General features: G+C 38.3%; 2 protein-coding genes across 4 annotated transcripts; one reads left to right on the forward strand and one right to left on the reverse strand.

The window, feature by feature from the left end:
• Positions 14,253 to 18,434, reverse strand: LOC104710557 (glycosyltransferase family 92 protein RCOM_0530710-like). The gene is made up of 8 exons (XM_010427180.2): positions 18,034 to 18,434; positions 16,417 to 17,960; positions 15,725 to 16,002; positions 15,501 to 15,571; positions 15,242 to 15,405; positions 15,103 to 15,152; positions 14,944 to 15,018; positions 14,253 to 14,859 (listed from the first exon to the last, which is right to left on the reverse strand). The coding sequence occupies exons 1-8, from the start codon at positions 18,161 to 18,163 to the stop codon at positions 14,415 to 14,417; spliced, it is 2,757 nt and encodes a 918-aa protein (XP_010425482.1). The 5' UTR covers positions 18,164 to 18,434; the 3' UTR covers positions 14,253 to 14,414.
• On the forward strand, positions 18,881 to 20,544 carry LOC104710558. 3 transcript variants are annotated; one of them, XM_010427182.2, is made up of 4 exons: positions 18,881 to 19,053; positions 19,187 to 19,294; positions 19,970 to 20,034; positions 20,166 to 20,544. In XM_010427182.2, exons 1-4 carry the CDS (start codon positions 18,952 to 18,954, stop codon positions 20,293 to 20,295), a joined length of 405 nt encoding a protein of 134 aa, XP_010425484.1. In that variant the 5' UTR covers positions 18,881 to 18,951; the 3' UTR covers positions 20,296 to 20,544. The 3 variants fall into 3 exon arrangements, with proteins under 3 accessions (XP_010425484.1, XP_010425483.1, XP_010425485.1); XM_010427181.2 differs by having other exon boundaries at positions 18,882 to 19,053; positions 20,142 to 20,544; XM_010427183.2 differs by having other exon boundaries at positions 18,882 to 19,053; positions 20,171 to 20,544.

Below are 20,544 nucleotides of genomic sequence, written 5' to 3' on the forward strand. Positions count from 1 at the left end.
TCTCTAAGGTCTCTTCGTGTTGAACCCTAATTGTTTCATCTAATGAAAAATTAGTTTTCCCAAAAAATAAAAAAATAAAAACCATTTTGTCAGTGAGAGTTTTTGGCTAGAGGGAGAGTTTAGGTTCTTTAGGATATTATTTATAACAAACCCTAAATAAGTGTTCTTATACTTTTATAAAGATATTTTTATCTTTAACGTTCCAAGTTTCCAACATCATTATTTGTTGTTAGTACGAACATATAAACAAACAAGTCACAAGACATTTCTTGTTTATATAAACATTCTGAAACACACATAAAATAAAATTTGAAAAAAAAGTAAGAGAGAAACGAATGTGGCAACAATAAAAGAAAAGAATCACAATCCACAAACGTTGATAAAAAACCACAATAACGAGTTATGATGAACTTAGTAGATATAGCCAGCCACAAGAGCCACGGTGGCTGCAGCCAAGCCGGTGAACATATCGGCAGCAACAATGACAGCTGCGTTTGGTGGTGATTTAGCTGGTGCATGGTCATCGTGACCTTCGTGATCATCGTGACCCTTGTGATCGTCGTGTCCCTGAGCCGAGACCATCGCAATCATGAACGCCAACAGTAGACAAACTACACTGATCTGAACAAAGATCTTCTTTATCATTTTTCAGTTGGACTTCTTTTCGAAGACGCTGCGTTTCAGTTGAGTTTCGATGAATGTATGATAAGATTTGAATGTGGTTTTGTTATGAGACTGAGATTATTAAAAGTGGGTTTATATAGAGGATTCAACAAACCATATTGCTGTGTGTGGTTTTTTATTTATATGTTAAGTAATCTTATCTATTGGCCTTCCCGCTTGCTCAAGCCAGCAATTCTTTATAGTATTTAATAGTTGACATTAACTACTAAGACATGAGGAAGGCTAACATAATGTTTTTTTGGAGGATGTGTTCATAATTGCGACTCAATGTTTCCTAATTCGATTCATACAAAAATTATATCACGATGCAAACATTTCAAGTACTAAACAAAAATATCAAATTTGATAGCTAAATTTTTGCTTTATGCGAAATCATACATTAAACGAAAAAGTTAAAACCCGTACTTTTTCCTAATGTATAAACTAACCAAATTTTTGTTTAGTTAAATATATTTTCATACCGTAGGTGACACATATAGTTTGTATAATATGAATCAAATATAGGTCATTTGTGCACGTATGAAGAAGCTGACTTACCCTTGATAATAATATGTATTAGTATAAAAATTTGTCTTGCCATTATGATGACATTTAAATATTTAATGTACAGAGATACACTAGGAAACGAAGAACGTGGATTCAAATTATTTTGTACTAGCGTTAAAGGCCGTACCAGTACGTACCGGGACTGCTCAGCAGATTTATAGTACTATTTTTAGTCCAGATTTCGTTAATAAAGAAATTAAAATTATTATTCAATAGAATTTGGTGGATAAATTAATTAAAGTACAAATGAAATTGAATATTTTCGTTGGAAAAGAACGTGAAGCCAAATTATTCGAAACAATTTTTTCTTTGAAAAAAAAAAATGTTTCTCTCCATCAGCTAGGCGTTGACTTGAAAGATGCGATCTATCTCTGAACAAAAAAAATTAACTGGGGGTACAAGTACAACTCCAATAAATCACATTACCATAATAAAATGAACTTGGTCTTGTTGGCAAACTGATATTTAAAAAAAAAACTACTCGGTCCCGATAGACTTGGTCTTGGGTTATTTTGTTTTTTTTGTATGAATGTTAAATTATATTCACCAAAAAAAGACTGTTTTACAACTTAATGCATCATTCTAAACTGAGATTAAACAACAGAGGTAAAGCAGAGAGTAGTTAAAAGGAGATTAGATGGGGTGGGTTTGAAACCAGAGTTGAAGACCATTCTCATAGCCAGGAAATGTCAACAGGGAGAGTAGACGAGTGCGTACAGACTTGTCAATGAAACGGGAGAGACGGGCAGGTGGAGTGGGGGCTTCACCGTGACGTCTAGCATTCCGTTCCCGCCAGACACTGTGGAGCGTGGCTTGGAAGACATAACGGAGAATGAACCGAAGGAGACGAGGGGTGGAGGAATCCACAAGCAGAGTAGTCAACTGATCCCAATGAGTGGTGTACTTGATGCCCAGCAGAGTACTAGTCAGAGTAGACCAAACCTGAGAGGAGTACGAGCAGGAGAAAAACAGATGGTTCCTTGTGTCACCGTCGGCATCAGAATTCCAAAGAATAATTCTATCACCAGTCGAGAGTCTATTAAGAGCAGCAAGCCAAGTGACAAAGGAATATTTTGGTGTCGAGTGAGAGAACCACACCCCTTTTGCCCACGTACAAGGAGGGTGTTGTGGTCTAATCATGTGCCAGGTAGCTAAGGTTGAGAATTTTGTCTTGGGTTAGTTTGTTACAGTAGTCTGGTTTGATTGATTGTGTTTAATGTGTTTTTTTATAATGATAAATTGTGTCTGATTTTCTCATATACACCTACATGTGCCTATTTTTGTAACAGTCCTCATACAACTAACAATTCTAGAAACCAAAAGTACTTTTTTGGAACTTTTTTTTGCTTTTAAACCAAATTTCAAAGGAAAAAAAAAACAATTTACTTTATATCAAAGTTTAGACATGTTTCGAAATTGTTCTTTCAAAATAAGAAGTTACTTTTTTATTCTTCCACTATTTCCCTTTAACATATTTACATATTCTACTCATTTACAATATACTAGGATATATCCCGTGCTTAAAGCACGGGTCAACATTTTTTAAAAAATTTATAAAATAATAATAAAAATTATTATTATATTATTTTTTAAAAAAATATTTTGTTTGAGATAATATTTATTTTTAATTGTTATGTAAATCTATTAGTCTATTTGAATACTAATTATTTTAGAATATTATAATATTTTATTTTTGACGTATTATTACAGTTTATATTGTTTATTTGTTGTATTTGCATCATTATTTTGTCAAATATAAAATAGTAATTTTAATATTATAATTGTGAGCAAATAAAAATTATTAATTTTTCATCTATATAAATTTAGTTTTACCAACCCGCCAATGTGGAAATTAAAACACACATTTTCATACATTAAGTTATATATCTTCGTTTTAAAAAATTCAAATCATAACATATGCAGAAAATATGCATTTTATTAATTATAAGTATTAGATGAAAATTCTAAAAATTTTGTAAATAAAATAAAATAAATATGATAGGAGCATCATAATTTGAGATGTTAACAAAAATTTTAAATTTAGTTATTAAAAATAATTGTATTGTATACTTGGATATAAAATCTTAGTTTTTAAAATTCTGATTGGTTTATATAACTTTTTTTTTTAAAAAATAATTAGTAATTTCGTCCATAATTTATTAGAGAAAAAAAAATATTTTTTTAGATTATTTAGATTTTTTTCAGATTTTATCTGTGAGTGTTTTTATTTTTAATTAATTATATTTATTTAAATTAGTTAATTAAACTTAATTAAATTTTTCTAATGGCAATTGAATGTAATTTTTTACACATTTTAAGGTTAGTTTCATATTTGTACTTCTCAATTAATATAGTAGGATAAAAGAGAAGTGGTACCAATTTAGATTAAGTGTTTTTCTTTGTTTGAAAGGGGAAACTATACTTTTATAAATACAAGTCTCATAAGCAGAAAATTAAACTAGTATCTTTGTTTTGTGAATCTTAAGGAAAAATATCTAAAACATCCAAGAAACTGAGGCAATTACTGAACTCTTCGACGTAGGAAGACAACCAATAAAGAAGAAGCGTTTGTTTTGAAGTAAAGTTGAAAATTGGCTATAAACCAGTTTGTTTCTAATGTGGTTGAGTCAGAGAGTAGAAAGTGGAGGCCTTACGGTGAAGAGTATAGTAACGATGGTGATGAAGCAAGACGGTGATAACGAAGCTAGTTAGGAGGCTTTGAAGATTGAAAATAATTAGATCCTAGCCACGCAATTTTTCACAATTTTGAGAAACGATCGGCAGAGATCTTGCTCCCAGTGTTGAGGGGTTTTTGGTGTTAAAATTTATGGAACAATGTAAAAAGTATTTCTTAGCCATACAAATATATAAATTTTGTGAGAAAATGTGTTATAATGAAAAGACTCTTTTTTATCTTCGATATTCCCTCTTTATTAGAAACGATGATGTTTATAATTCCGTCTCCAGAGAGTTCGAGACACATTTTTGCAAGTTATCTTCAATAATTAATATTATTTACATTACATGCCATTTTATAATTTATTTAATTTAAAAAAATATATATATTTTTCAAATTATATAATGTATACTTCTTTTCCTAATATACTTTTATAAATATTTCAAAATTAACATAGAAAAATTTTGATGTCAAATTTAATTTAACATCCGTGAACCATTTTCCATGGTTTTAGGATATGTATCGATCGACACCATTATTTTTCCGGTTCGGTCGGTGTAGTTTTAAATCGTCGAATTAAAACGGTTGGGTTTGGAAAGCCCTAAACCGGGATGTTTAAGGGAAAATGTCGACTTGAGGGTTTTGTAGCTGTTCAATGTCGTTCCCGGTGAAAAAAAAAAGAGAGAAAGGTTTTGGAAGTGTTCCTGAGAGTTCTAAGTCTTTGTTTGAGAGATTTGTTCTTATGGAGTGGTGATATGGGGATAGGAACGTGTTGGACACTTACTGTGGTGTTGGTTCTTCGTTTGTTGGTCAGAAACTTTCTGTTTAAGAGGTGAGTGCAATACTATCACTTAAATAAGCTCTTTGTTTTTATGTTCTATGAGTGTTTTGATTGATTCCTTGCTTTTTTGTGGTTCCTATGGCCTATTGTGACTTCAGGGTGAATCTTGGCCGCATTGGAGGCGGTGTAAGTCAGATTTCGGACCTTCAGTCTCGAAGTGAACGTAGCTGCGAGATCAGTGTCGATCGGCACCAGGAGGGTGTCAGTCGACACCAAGATAGTGACGGTGTAAGGACTTTGGCAAGTGCCGGTCGACACCAAGGGGAAGTGTCGGTCGACACTGCTAGGGTTTTCGGGTTGTCGAAATGGGGTGTCGATCGTTACCAGGTGACCAGTGTTGGTCGACACCAGGTGGCCAGTGTCAGTCGACTCTAGTGTCGACACTTCTTCTTCTTCTCCTTTTCATCTTTTTTTTTATTTATCAATATAACTTATTAATACATTATTAACTTTGCAGTGATTTTCCCTTTCGTATGCCATCCACGCACACCAAAAATAATGAAACCCTAAAAAGAAAGGAACATAAAACCATGCCACCATCCCTAGAGCGTCAATCGTTCATGTCTACTTTTGTGTAACTGGTGAAGAAGATCGTAGAAGACAACGCAAAAAAATGTCAACAGTGTACAATCCTCAGGCTAAGGTCACAGTGGTTTCATTTACTACAGCTTTTGATATCAAGATGTTGAAGGATGGTGAGAGAGACCATGAAAACGATAAAAACATAAAGCACAATGTAAATATTTTTTCGATGATGTCAATTAATATTTTTAGGATTATGAGGCCTAGAAGGAGCTGAGAGGGCGTGACAGAGATTATAGAGACATATGTCTCTATGACTCACCGTTGATGGAAAGATCCAAAGGATTTTCAGCATGAGATTCAAAGGCTATGGTGAATTAGGAACAAAAGTAGTTTATGATTTTGGGATTTGTTTTTGAATTCTGAACAATGTATTCTTGTTTCTATGAAATTTATGATTTTATATAATTTTATTTATAATTATTGATTACTGAAATAGTAAAATTATTATTATTATTTCTAAAAACTAACACTAAATTTATTGATTATTCATATTTGATTTAAATTTTCAATTGTAAAATATACAATTATTTGAATCATTTTTTAAAACTGATATTGTCTTAGCATCAGCTATTTAGAATGGACATAAATATTTAACCTCGTTTATTATAGCCGAAACAAATATTAAAATTAGTATCATTTTTTGCAATTGATACATAAAAACTTCGATTACAACTTGAAGTTTTTATGAGGTTTTTAATTTCTTCTGTTAGCTGCTTATTACATATAACTAAAACGGTTCATAATTTCAAACGACTTTTACAAAACATTATTGTTATCCAATGACTCGCGACATGTGCTCATCTTGATCTAAACCCTAATGGAGAGCGACCAGGCGATTTTGGCGCCGACTTCCTGATCCCCATAAATCTGTGAAGTTGGAAGCTTTTTCCTCGACCCTCGAGTGTTTTTTCTTGCTTTTGTGCGTCTTTTAGTATCTGCGTTATTATTCCTCTTTACAATAAGGTTTTTTGGTCCAGAGATCTATAGTTTCATAGTTTTTTCCTCGTTGAGCGAGAGTTTTTCTGAATATGAATCGAGATAGAGATTCGAGAAGTCACGAACAAAGAAGGTCGGAGGATTCACGCCTCAAGGAGAAGGCTACAAGCAGTGGACACAGGGAGGCCAGATCTGGGCAGTCCAGCAGACCGAGAGAAGAAGTGTTGAGACAACGAGGTTCCGTGACCACCGCGGGGTCCAGCCGGAGTGGAGAAGATGAAGATGACATCATACGGATTCCTCGTTTTGATAATTCTGATCTGATAGAGAAGTTTCAGAACTCTCTCGTGGGCAGGATGTTCCATACAGGTAGTCGCAGTATCAATGCCCTTATTACCTTTATGCCGAAGGAAAGAATCTGGGACGTTGAGGGAAGAGTACATGGAACAAATCTGGGGAATGGAAAATTCCAGTTTGATTTTGAAGATGGTGCCGACCTGGGAAAAGTTCTGGCGAGAAGGCCATGTCACTTTAATCAATGGAGTTTTGCCCTCAAAAGATGGGAACCAAATGTTCGGGAGGACTTCCCAAGTTCAATGGTCTTCTGGGTAAAAATCTCGGGAATTCCGAAACACTACAGGAAGCTTGCTGCGTACCAAAGTATTGGAGAAGCCCTAGGCACAGTGCTAGCAACCGACGTACCTAGAGAAAGAGTTAGGGTTTCTTTAAATGGGGATCTGCCGCTACAGTTTGAACGAAAAGTTGGTTTTGATAATGGAGATGTGGTGAAGGTGTCTCTTGCTTATGAAGGCCTTTTCCGATACTGTTTCACTTGTAAGAGGATTTCCCATGAAGAGAGGACATTCCCACTGCTGACAGAGGCCGATAGAGAAAAAAACAGAAGACTTCGGGCAGAGGCATACGCGGCTACGGAGGAGTTCAAAAGTCTCTACGGTAACCAACAGGGTCGAGCTTCCACGACAGCAGGGCAGGAAGTAGAGGTTAACAGAAAGAGAGAAGGCGATAGGAATTCCCCAAAAGGAAGGTCTCTGGAGCGAAGGTTGATTCGGGATGAATCTTTTCAAAAGCAGGATATTAGACAAAAGAGCATTTCGCAACGGTTGGATGATCCAAGAGAGACCAATTATCCCAATATCGGGAGAGGTATCATCCTTATGCAGAAGATAGGAGACGTCGAGCTCTTTCTAGAACTGAAGATTCTCTTGCCTCCGTGTCTAATATACAGAGGAGATCCGACAGTTGTGGTACTGGGTTTGTTGAGCTAGAAGCGAAGGAGAATAGGCGTAAGGGTAAGGAGAGAGTTGAAGCTTCTGACTCTCAGCGTACTATATCGGATCTCAACAATGAGAGGTACTACAGGCCTCGAACTCGGCTTGATACAAAGGCTAGTGAATTTGGGAGTAGGTATAAAGATTATCCCTATAAGAATGGGAAGGAGGATTACACAAGGATATATCGACCAAAGATAAAAAACCCCCATGACCCCGTGGATAGGCTTACGACAGCAAGGATCAGTTCTTCTAACATTTTTCTTTTATGCAAAACATTCAAATTTCTTTTGGTTAGGATAAGTTGTTCACCGTGGAACCCTCGGGTAGAAGCGGTGGCCTGGCATTGTTTTATATGGAGTCTCCTGATGTAAAAATTCTATATTCCAACAATCGTATGATTGATATTGAGACAACCATTGAGGGACATAAGGTGTTTATGACCTTTGTCTATGGTGATCCGGTTATTACATACCGTGAAAATGTGTGGGAACATCTGACGAGGATGAGCATTGATAGAGAAGGAGCATGGTTCATGATCGGGGACTTCAACAAAATCATTGGGAATCAAGAAAAACGTGGAGGACGTCGTAGAGCGGAGGCTACTTTCATCCCCTTTAGGACCATGCTAGCAAATTGTGGTATGATAGAGTTCCCGTACAGAGGCAATTTCTTTTCCTGGGCTAGCCGGCGACGGAGGGGTAGGGTCCAGTGCCGTTTAGATAGAGCTGTGGGCAATGAAGATTGGCATAGCTGATTTTCCCACACTGATGTGGAGTATCTAAAATTATGGGGTTCAGATCATCGGCATGTACTAGCTAGAATTAAGTCACAGAATCATCGGTTTCAAAGAAGCTTTAAGTTTGATAAAAAGATGTCTCGGGAAACAGGGTTTCCAAAAACTGATCGAGGATAATTGGTCTGAGAAGAATCATTTAGGTCCCATAGACCTACATACTAAGATTGCAGATTGTCGTAAAGCTATTTGTCGATGGAAGAAGAACAATCCGTCAAATTCAAAAAAAAAGATTGAGGAGCTCAAAACGAAAATTGACGAAGCCTAAGGTCTGGACTCGGTTACAGCAGAAGAGGAGCTGCAGCTAAAATGGCAACTCTGCGCAGCCTTTCGGGACGAGGAGATCTACTGGAGACAAAAGAGCCGGGCAACTTGGATGCGAGAGGGGGACCGGAATACTAAATATTTTCATGCGAGTACTAAACAAAGAAGAGCTCGGAATCGGATCATTAGTATTGAGAACAGAAGAGGAGGTCTCACGGAATCAGATGAAGACATAGAAAAGGTGGCGGTTAGTTTATTTGAAACTCTTTTTTCAGCCTCGAGTGTAAGTGGTACCGATGATGTTCTCCAGTATGTTACTGAGAAGGTATCCCCGGAAATGAATAATGTACTCACTCGTGAGCCATCGGATAGCGAGATCAAGAAAGCATTATTCGGGATTAACCCGGACAAAGCCCCTGGGCCAGATGGAATGACAAGTCTTTTCTACCAGAAGTTTTGGCATGTGGTAGGAAAAGATATCATCTCTATGGTACGAGATTTCTTTGTGACGGGGAGCTTTGATCCACGGCTAAATCAAACCAATATTTGTCTCATCCCAAAGAATGAAAGGCCGAGAGCGATGACAGAATTCAGACCGATAAGCCTATGCAATGTGAGTTATAAAATCATAGCGAAGGTGATGAGCAATCGATTGCGGAAAATCCTCCCGAAGGTTATTTCGGAGACACAATCGGCCTTTGTGGCTAGGCGGTTAATCACCGATAATATTTTACTGGCGCAAGAAAATTTCCACGCCTTGAGGACAAACCCTATATGTCGCTAAAAATTTGTAGCCATTAAGACAGACATGAGCAAGGCTTACGACCGAGTAGAATGGTCCTTCCTGGAAGCGGCGATGAGGAAGCTTGGTTTTGATAGCAAATGGATTGGCTGGATCATGCAATGTATTTCTACTGTCTCTTACAAAGTCCTCCTAAATGGAGAGGCCAAAGGAAGCATAGTACCATCTAGGGGATTACGGCAAGGAGACCCCCTTTCTCCTTTCCTGTTTATTATTTGCACCGAAGTTTTGATTGCCCAACTTAAAGGGGCGGAAGATGAGGGCCGTCTCACAGGCTTAAAGATTGCACAAGGAAGCCCTCCGGTATCACATCTCCTTTTCGCTGATGATAGCCTCTTCTTCTGTAAAGCGGACATCCAGCAATGTAATGAGCTTTTAAAAATTATAAATAGCTATGGTTTGGCTTCGGGGCAACAACTAAACCGAGAAAAGTCGGCCATTGGTATTACAAAGGAGGGAGGCATGGGAATGTACTTAGGATTACCAGAATCAATCTGTGGATCCAAGCAACAAGTCTTCTCTTTTGTTCATGATAGACTGAACTCAAGAATTAATGCATGGTCGGCAAAACTCCTTTCGAAAGGTGGAAAAGAGGTTCTTATAAAATCAGTTGCCCAAGCTATCCCGTCTTATGTTGTCCTGCTTCCTGCTGCGTCAAAATATAATTGGAAAGCTTAGGGGAGCCATTGCTAAATTCTGGTGGAGTACCAAGACCAATAGTAAGGGGCTTCATTGGATTGCTTGGCACAAAATATGTGTCCCGATGGATAAAGGAGGCCTAGGCTTTCGAGAGCTGAAGGAATTCAATCTCGCACTCTTAGCAAAACAATTATGGCGGCTATTAAGATATCTGAACTCGCTTCTCTCCCGGGTTCTCAAAGGACGCTATTTCCGGTATTCGAACCCGATGGACGTATCGAAGGCAAACTCCCCATCGTTTGGGTGGCGTAGTATCATGGCGGCAAAACCCCTGCTTCATAAAGGACTCCGGAAAAATGTCAGATCAGGTTTCAGTATACGAGTTTGGGCTGATAACTGGATCCCTACTACTCCAGCTAGGCCGGCGAAGGACAATGGCGGACCTAAAGACCCTCACCTCTACGTAAATCTTCTTATAGACTTCGAGACAAAGGAATGGAAGCGAGAAAAGCTACAGGAATTAGTGGAACCTCAAGATATTCCCTTGATCTTAGGATTAAAACCGAGTAGAACATTCATGCTGGACGATTATGTTTGGATTCATTCAAGGTCAGGTCAATATACGGTGAAATCCGGTTATTTACTTGCGATAGAAGAGAATACGGGGAACCAGGAGGTTTTGGAGCCAAGTCTAACAAGAGCTAAGAGCCAGGTGTGGAAGCTAAAGGCGCCAAGAAAGATTAAACACTTCATTTGGCAGGCGATATCTGGTTGTATCGCCACCTGTAGTCGTTTAGCTGATCGACACTGCGGAACGGATCGCACATGCCCGAGATGTGGCGCGGACGAAGAGTCAATAAATCATGTCCTATTCGAATGCCCACCGGCACTCTAGGTATGGGCCTTATCACAAATCCCAACAGCTCCGGGGTTTTTCCCGAGGTCTTCTCTGTTTTCAAACCTTGATTTTCTCCTTTGGGGCGCAAAGGATCAGAGTCTCGATCCCGCTCTTTTAGAGGTGTTCCCATGGCTCCTTTGGTACATCTAGAAGGCCAGGAACAATAAGGTTTTTAATAGTAAAGATATTCTGCCACCGGACACACGAGATATTGCATATTCGGAAGCGGTCAACTGGAAGTTAGCTCAGGAAATGGGAAGAACAGAGTTAGAGGAAGACGAGACGGAGGAGGCTGCCGTTCAGACAACACAAGGAGATGCTCTAGTGTGCCGTTTTGACGCCTCTTGGAAGGATACTGATGGAACAGCTGGTTTGGGTTTCGAGCTGCAAGGAGCTCAGCAATCGGTTTATGGCCTCAAAGGAATTTCACGACAACTATCTCCTCTCCAAGCCGAGCTGGACGGATTAATCTGGGCGATGGAGACGATGCTGCTAAGTGGCTACGTGAAGGTGAGCTTTGAAACAGACTGCTCAAGCATTCCCAAGATACTTGATGAGATGGAAGACTGGCCAGCCTTTGCAACGGAGTTGGAAAATTTCACGAGTTTGAGAGAGAGCTTTTCATATTTTTCAATTTCTTATATTGCTAGAACAAACAATGTCCATGCCGATTGTCACGCTAAGAGCGCTCGCGCACGTGGAACAATCTTTTCCAATGTTAGTTCGCAGATTCCGGAATGGTTGGCTCCTGAGGCTAACCTATTTGATCTTGCGTAATAAAGTATGGTGTCTTTGAGGTCAAAAAAAAAAAATTCAAACCGGCCGTGGAACGTTTACTTAACTAATATTTTCCAGGTACAATCATGCTGATGCAAACAGGGGAGTCCCTCTAATAATTTAATCAACGGAAGCAAAATTTCAAGCTTTGATGGACGATAATAGAGATGGAAGATGGAGAAATTGTTGTATGAATCCACAATCAATAAACGAATCAAACAACTTGAATCACACAAGTTATCAATCCACAAATCACACAAGATTTAAGGAATCTCACTGAAAGCTTGAAAGGACAAGAACAAAGCCATGGCGCGGCTTTGAAACAAAACTAAACGTTTTACTTAATAATTTTGAAGAAGGGTGAATGCTATAAGGGACAAATATGAGCATATATAGGCTCTTCTACAACAATAATAGGACTAAAAGAGCAACCAAATCTCAAACATTAAAAATAAATAATCTTTGGAGCAATAAGCGTGGTCCATGGCCAAATATGGCAAGATTTGGTGCGCATTGTATCAGGCTATCTTGAGGAGGCATGTTATTAGTGTTCTTAGGAGTCTCTCATTATTCTAGAAGGACTCTAAAACACGCAAAAATTGATGAGAATTTTGACCATTCAGGATTTAATTTATCTTCACCACCAGAAAAGGTAAGTTGTGAACTCCACGGGATTTGGCGTGATGAGGTTTAGCTACACTTCATTGGGGAAGTTTCTAAAAGGTCTAGAGTATCTCATGGAACTCCATTGGGCTCGTCATAACAAGGGAAAATAAAGTTTACATATTTGGCGGATGTGAATGGTACGTCAGCCGCCGGTCATCAACCAGTTTGATATTTATAGTCAGATGGATGTCTTCATCGAAGTTATTTTTGATTCTTACATCAAGCTAGAGTACTATATGATAACCCATCCGCTTTGAAATTCAAACTTTCAGGAATAAGCGAGGTAGGAAAGAAAAAAATAAACAACTCCTTAATTACTCCTCGCAAACTTCTCCAACTAAAAAGAGTAAGAAGACTAGTTTGTCCATGTACACCATATTCACAAAGTTGGAATATATAGTATGTGACAAAATCTATCATCACCTTCTGATGGTTGACCGTACAATATGTGACCTAGATGAGTAATTCGAATTTGGAGTATAGGGGAGATATGTCTCGTTTCATAATAGAGCTGACTACATCAGCTTGAAATTAGGAAAACCATCCTAAACATGTAAACGAATATATGTTATCTCTTTTTAAGAGCCAGGCATAGAAGTACAATGTCCCGTAAAATCTAAATTCTCCGATGAATGAACAGCTTGTTGTTGATCTAAATTATGTTCCTTAGCATGTGTCATATCCCATATTATAGCCTCTAATTCAGGCAGTTGTAATTATTCTTGGGGATCTCTATCCAATTCTAAAAACCTTGTATTTCTAACGTTCCAGATATAATTGTTGCAACTAGCTTTAGTTTTCTATTTCATGAGTAGTCTTGCATTTACACAGGATATATTTTTGCGCAAACTATGGAACATCTACTGTGTTATAAGAATATCATCAAAGATTAGACCTCTGATACCGATATATAGGCTGATTGAGTTTCTAAGATTAATCGTGGCAAAATTTTGCTTCAACTATTGATAAAGAACCTTTGAGATAAAAAAAATTGGAAAAAGTTACTACATTTTCGGCTTTTCCTTTATGATCATTTTTGTTTATATTAAATTAATTATAACTATGTTAATATTAATTAAAAATCATGTTTTAAAAATAAAAATTTGATTTTAATTAACTAATTCAAAATAAATTGTGTAAGATTTTTGCTTCTATATACACCATTTAAATATAAAAAGATATTATCATTGTATAATGTAATATCATGTATCATTATGCTTGATCTTCCAGTATTGAAATTAATCTCTAAAAATTTTGTTAAGCACAATTAGTTAATTGATTAATGACAGCCTTGAATGCTGTAAAGTTCTGATAACAAGGGCTCATACTTCTCTTCGCAGGATGGTTCTTGAAACTTTCTTTCGGTCTCTTTAAACCATCACTATATATTAAGCACCAACAGCTTTTCTATCTCCACACCATTTGACAATAGGATAGTCTGTTCTACGATATATATATCAGATTGCATTTCTGACAACTACCGATGTGGTACTTAGTTACTATTTCATGTTTTTACGCTATTATAAGAAGGGTGAACACAAGTTAAACTAATTTAATTATCTCACGATATTTAAACCTTCACATTCTGTTTTCGTCTTTGTCAGCACTCATCACCAACCAATGTTCCATGATCAAGATTTCTACGTTTTGAAAATTTGATCTCAAGCAATTTGTAAACAAAGATTATGAACATCGTATACAAATGGCTTGAGATCTTATGCATATTAATTGGGTTCCTAATATGCGAACGAGCTTCTTTCTTTAAATAAATCTCATCTTCTCAAGCCATTTGTTTACGATGTCCATAATCTTATAAATTATCGATAAAACAGCCTATGGATATTTGAAGAGATTTTTGAAACTTTAGGAACAAGGAACTGAATGATAATGTAGTTTTACAATGTGTTTAAGCAAATGATTTTGTTGTCATATGCATAGTTATAGAACTGCCTAGATCCCAGGAAGGTTCAGGCTAAAGATGGTGATGAATGTCATTGAAGATGATGATCTCATATCACCCTTGCCTGCGAACAGCTCTTGACGCCATAGCTCGCAGGTTAGCTCTTGCTAGCGACAGGTTAGAAACCGATGAAGAAGAAGTTTCAGGCGTGGTTACGCCAAACACAGAGGCGAACTCCTGCCGCTGCAACCGCAAGGCTAATGCGGCATCCCTATCTTGGTCCAACCTCATACTTGTGTTTCTACTCCTTCTCTCGCTCCTCTCGCTTCTCTCTTCAGATACAAGCAATCTCGAAAGATCCTCCCTCTGAAACCTCTCTTGAAACGACGCAGTTTCTCTGTTTCTGCTTCTTAGCCTTTGATTAGGATCTTTAGGACTCGGCGTCTCCTTGCCTCTCGAGTTAGCAGCAGAAGCAGCTCTTTGTGCTTCGACTTCTTTAGGGAACAGAAGCTGGATCGTGTTCCAAAGAACCGTATTAATGGTACAATATCTTCCATTTCTGCATAGATAAAACAACATAACATTGTAAGATAGAAATTTGAAGCTTAAATCCGAAACTCATATAAATTTTGATTCTATTTACCCTATTAGTTGCCTGCATTTAGGACATTTCCTTCCACACTTATCCGCCGCAGATCGCAAACACTTTTTGCAGAAGCTACAGAAGAACCCCAAAACTGAAACTATTCAGTACCAAATTCACCATACAAAAGATAATAACTCTGTGTTGTAATTAATTTACCTGTGTCCACAAGTTGTAGTACTGGGTTCAAAGCAAATCTCAAGACAAATCTGTAGAATCACGAACCAAAATCAATGAATTGCGAAAAAAAAGCACTAAAACAGAACAGTCTCAGGAGCCTCAAGATTCAGATTCATACCGCGCAAGACAATTCATCTCGAAGCTTATCTATGCAAGGAAGCAGAACAGAAGTTGAGTTCTGCTCCGACGGAATCTTGTCATCTTTAACTATCTTCTTCTCTTCTTGTTTATCTGCTTCAATCTCTTTCTTCTTCTTCTTCTTCTTCTCTGCAGATCTTTCTTCTACCAACCACAAAACAGATTCAATCAAACTTTATCTCTGCCACTAATTTCATAAATTCCCTAATCTTTCCAAAATAAACATAATTTCAAAGTACCTTCATGTCTGATTACTTTATCAAGATCAATAACAGGTAACGGAACAAGATTTTGCTTAACTCGCTGCTTCCTGAGATTCACAAAATCGAACGAATTTCATAAAACCCATTTCTCAGATTTCTCAATTTCTCAAAATTCGAAAAACCCATTTCTCAAATTTCTCAATTTCTCAAACTCTGAAAAACCCTAATTAAAAAAAAATATATATAGTTTTTTGGTTTACCTTCTTGAAGAACCTGAAGGTGGGGTTGATATAAACAACAAATTGGAACGTCTCCTTCGCTTAGAAGAACTTCTTTCAGGTGTATCCTCGACCACAAAGCTAGCGATCAAATCCTCTTCGTCCCAACCCGCCATAGCCGCCGCCGATTTGAATCTCGGACTGATGTAAATCTCTGCGTTCTCACCGTTTTTCTCCCTCGCGATCGGTGCCTCCTTCGATCCATCTCCGGATCGGTTAGTAGTAACTCTCGTTGGTGCTTCATTCACCATTCTCTGGATCTAGGATTTGAGATTTCCAGAGAACGCTCCCGAGAAGAGGGAGAAAACAAAAAGAAATTGGGAAAGATAATCTTTTTCCCAACGGTCAGATTATCTTTTTAAAAATCTTGATTTCTTCGCAACAAAATCTTAACTGGGCCTTTGATGGGCCTGTTGACTTTTCTTGAAATTATCATTTTAATCATTTTTTTTTTGGTAAGATATCAATTTGATCATTTGCTGTCAAGATTTGATTTTCCTTATTTACTTTTAACTTCACTACTCGACCAAAAATTACAGCAAGGAAATAAAGATTCCACTGTAGAAATTCAAAAATCGAAGAGGTTAAATTTTGGCTAATGGGCTTTATGAAAGTGTTTTTTTTATCTTTCGAGCTATTCTATTATGGGCCGACGAACCTATTTTAAAGCTAACTTCGTCGTCTTCAGTTTTCTCCCAAATAAAACGCTGCGTTTTAGTATTCTTGAACATCTCAAAGACCTGATCTCTAAGCCCCGTATCATTCACCTCACAGAATCTCTCCGACCAATCGGACGGTTCAACGGGACGGGTTCCTAAACCGGGTGCTCGATCTCGCGACCCGACGTTCTCTTCGTTTTGCCAATCCGCCACGTAAGTCGCGACTCTCCGGTAAAACTTCTCCTTGAAAACATCCCAGACTTGATACTTGTAATGGTTAATTACCATTATATCCTTATCCACGTCGGTAAAGTTGAACTCATCCCGGAGATGAAAATGGTGAACGACGTTGATCAGCGTCGCGTTCATCGCTTCCGGTCGGATTATGCTCTTGTGTCTCTCCGGTAAAACAACACGACAAGTGTAACCCGCCGTGACCCCTTCCCGAGGCCGAGATCTCAAACCCGACGGCCCGAAACTGTGGCACGGCGTTCGAATTTCGGCGATCGAGTCGGAGGTTGTGTAATTTCTGATGACTGACGTTAAGGATTCACCGGAAGGGATGTAGTAGAACTCGTCGACGTCGATAAACGCAACCCAATCGCAATAGCTCTTTGCACGGATCGCGCAATTGGAGAATCCGGCTTCTTGAGTTTTGATCCACGGCCAGAAATGTCTAGAGATGTTGTAACCGCGGCTAACGAGATTCTCGATCTCGGCGATTATGTCGTCGTCGCTGTTGTTATCGTAGATGAACCACCGTTGAACGCCGATCCCGGCGTGATACATCACCCACTCTCTCAAAACCGCGGCTGCGTTTCGCGTCATAGTGCAAACGCACATCTGAAACGGTTTCTTCCCTGGAGGTTTAATGATCCGACCCGGTTGAGCGATCGAAGGAAGCATACCAGTTCCTCCTTTGATTCTAACCGAGACTTTAACAGGCCCATGGGCCGTTTTCGGGGGGTCCAAAACAGCCAACGGTGTTCTACAACGTACGATCTCCTGAGCCGCAGAGATAACATCTGATCTTATTAACCGATTATGTTTCGTGAAATCCCAGCCGTACACGCACTCATATCTCGACACGTCCGCAACTTTTCCTGGCCGTAGATTAAGCCCCTTGACAAAAACAACCGTAGAGTTATCGTAGTCGATCACGGCGTCGTAAACAAGCCAATCCCACTGGTGAGTTGGCCCAGCGGGGAGATGCTCATCCGACGTCCATCTCGAAACAGTAAGCGATACGCCATAGCCACGTGGCGTCTCGGGACACCGTACGATCTGACCTCCGAATTTGTCTTTGTCCACAGCCGTCGGATACGTTTTCTGTAGCTTCGACGAATCGGAGAAAACGCAGACGAGATCGTCTTTCGTAAATAACCGACGAGAATGAGGGTATTTTAGGAAAACCAGTGTTTGCTCAGGTAACTTCACCGCTTCACGAATCGTAACCGCCGGAGAAGAAGAAGACGATGTTACAGAGTCGCCAAGAACTGCCCTCGTCGTTACAGCCGTTGAGAAGCTTATCGTCGAACGAACCACCGGACGAAACCTCCCTGTTAGTATTTAAATTTCAGTTTCTGATCATTTGAAAGGAAAAAAAGAAACCGTACGGGTTCATTAATTTACCTTTAAAGATGAACATGGTGGAGAAGAGAACGAAGGAGATGACAAACAGAATCACGAACCAGAAGAACATCCGCCACGAAACAACGACGTCTCCACCGCAACCACCACCTAGTTTCCTACGAACTTTCATCTCTTACGCCGCCGATAATCGCCGGCGCTTGCCGTTTATTTTAGCTTTCTCCCGTAAAAAAAAAAAGTGAGGTTTATAATCTTCTAATAGTTCTTCCTCTGCTTCTTCACCGGTCAAAGTTTCTGATTTTGTTTTGATGATTTTAGAGTTATGAATTGTGTAATTCTTTAATTATGTTGTTATCTCAATTAAGAAAGTAGAATTTTTAAAAAGGTAAAAATAAGGAATTTTACTTTCCTTTTATTTATTTATTCCTGACCTATGAAGAAGAATATGAGAAAGAAAATTAAAAAAGAAAGAAAAAAAGTCATGAACTTGGAGAAGGAGAAAAAAAGACGGCTCACTGAAACAAAACCATTGGTCTCCTCTGATCATAAATTTATTTGCTTTTTTAAGAACACGAATTTACTCTCCCTGACCGTTTTTTTTTTTAACTTTTACTTCAATGGAATGTAAAAAGGAAAAAAAAAGATTCCGATACGTTGCGTGTTATTTTTCATGTCGTAATTTCTTTTACAGCTTTTATGAATTTAGAAGCCAGTTTAAATTATTTTTGTTTTTTGATTTTGCCGTTTGAGGCGTGATTTTGCTTTGCCTTTGACTAAGGTTGAAAACAGTACTTATATTGCCGCAGAAGTAGGTCCTAATCAGCACTTTGTTCTCTCCTTTCCGGCGTCGTTTTCATTATAAATTGATATAAACTAAACCCAACGGGCCTTTCAATTAGGCCCAATAAAGTACGTTTAGAGCTAGGATCATCTTCTCCGGCAGTATCGCCGGGAAAAGAAATGTTGGCGATAACGAGAGTGATAAGCCGACGACTTCACAGCACAAGCGATGTTACTCTCTCTCCAAAACTCTCAGGATTCTCTATTGTATCTCCCAAACACGTAAGCTTCGCTGTTTCTTCTTATGATTTCCATGGCGATCAGAAATTTTTGGAATTTGAATTCTAAGTTATAGGCACCCGTTGATTCAATCTTTTGTGTTAGGATCTGATTGTTAAATACCCTTTTACTGAAGGTTGAGGTAGAGTATGCAGATGGAACCAAGTTCAAGTTTTCATCAGAGTTTTTGAGGATTCATAGTCCAGCTGCTGATGGGAAAGTCAGATCTATCGGTGGTGAAAAGGTAATTTGTAAAGATTGGTTCTAAGCCACATAACTTTTTTTTGGGAGGTTTATAGACTCTTGATATCTTTTCTTAGCTCATCTTTTAGACAAATCTAATTTCAATAATTTGATAACTACCTATGAGTAAGCATTGGATGCTGCTTTGGTTCATTTTGGCTTATTGTTTTTGGTCCACTAGCTTAGCTTTGTTCTTACTCCCAACTTATACTTGGTTCTAGATGGATTATAGTTCTAGTTAAAGGAAGAGTCTAGTTTGGTGGCTCTTTGGCTTTTGCATAACCCCTGTACAGTTATTGACAACTAGTTCGTTATACTAATACGTGGTGCTCTTCTTTGGCTTTTAAGTAAATAAGTATAACCACTTCAATAATATAGTTACACTGGATGGAGAAATGGTGTAGCAATGAGTTGTGGTGTTGTTTCTTTGCGTTTGGCTACTACCTTTCTGATCTGACTGACTAGCTTCTGTAAGGTTTTGTTGAAAATGCAATCCTAGCTATGAGTCCTGCTATTGTACTTCTCTCCTATGGTTACTTGTCCATTGATTGCATGACTAATCAACATGTAGACTGTTTGGGACAAAGTTGCAATTATTAAGTTTCACTCTTTACTCTTTGCGCAATGAGTCTTACTGTGTTTAGATTTGGCCTAACTATTTTGTTTACTCAATCAGGTGATATCTGGAAGGCGGTATGTAGGAATCATGTCTGCAGAACCGGTTGGAAACTACGGGGTAAGGTACTTTCAAAACCCGTAAGGTCATCATAAAGATACTCGAAACCTATGTTTTTTGGTTCGCTTATAACTTTCACGCGGTTTGGGACTAAATCTTTTTGAGGGTTCAGGTTAGTGTTTGATGACTTGCATAGAACAGGGATATATCCATGGGATTATTTCCACGAGCTTGGGAGCAACAAGTTTGGTCTTATGAGAAGCTACATCAAGACTCTTCAAAAGCATAATCTCAGCCGTGAACCTGCTCCTTCAAGAAAGAGATGATTCTGGTCATCAAAAGTGTTTTGATAGATCCTTGTTGAGCAGAAACAGAGAATGAGATATGCTTATGCTGACTCTCCAAAAGCATAATCTCAGCCGTGAACCTCCTCCTTCAGCTGGTTGTATTGTGAATATTACAAAGTTGATTATCTTTTCTTTAAGTTTTCCTTTTGACAGAATGCTATATTTGGCTTTGATGATATAGATTTTGATTGTTCAGCCTTTAACTGTCTTTTCCATCATCTGTCACCA

The sequence above is a fragment of the Camelina sativa genome, chromosome 9 (genome assembly GCF_000633955.1).
Source record: "Camelina sativa cultivar DH55 chromosome 9, Cs, whole genome shotgun sequence".
Classification (NCBI taxonomy): Eukaryota; Viridiplantae; Streptophyta; class Magnoliopsida; order Brassicales; family Brassicaceae; genus Camelina; species Camelina sativa.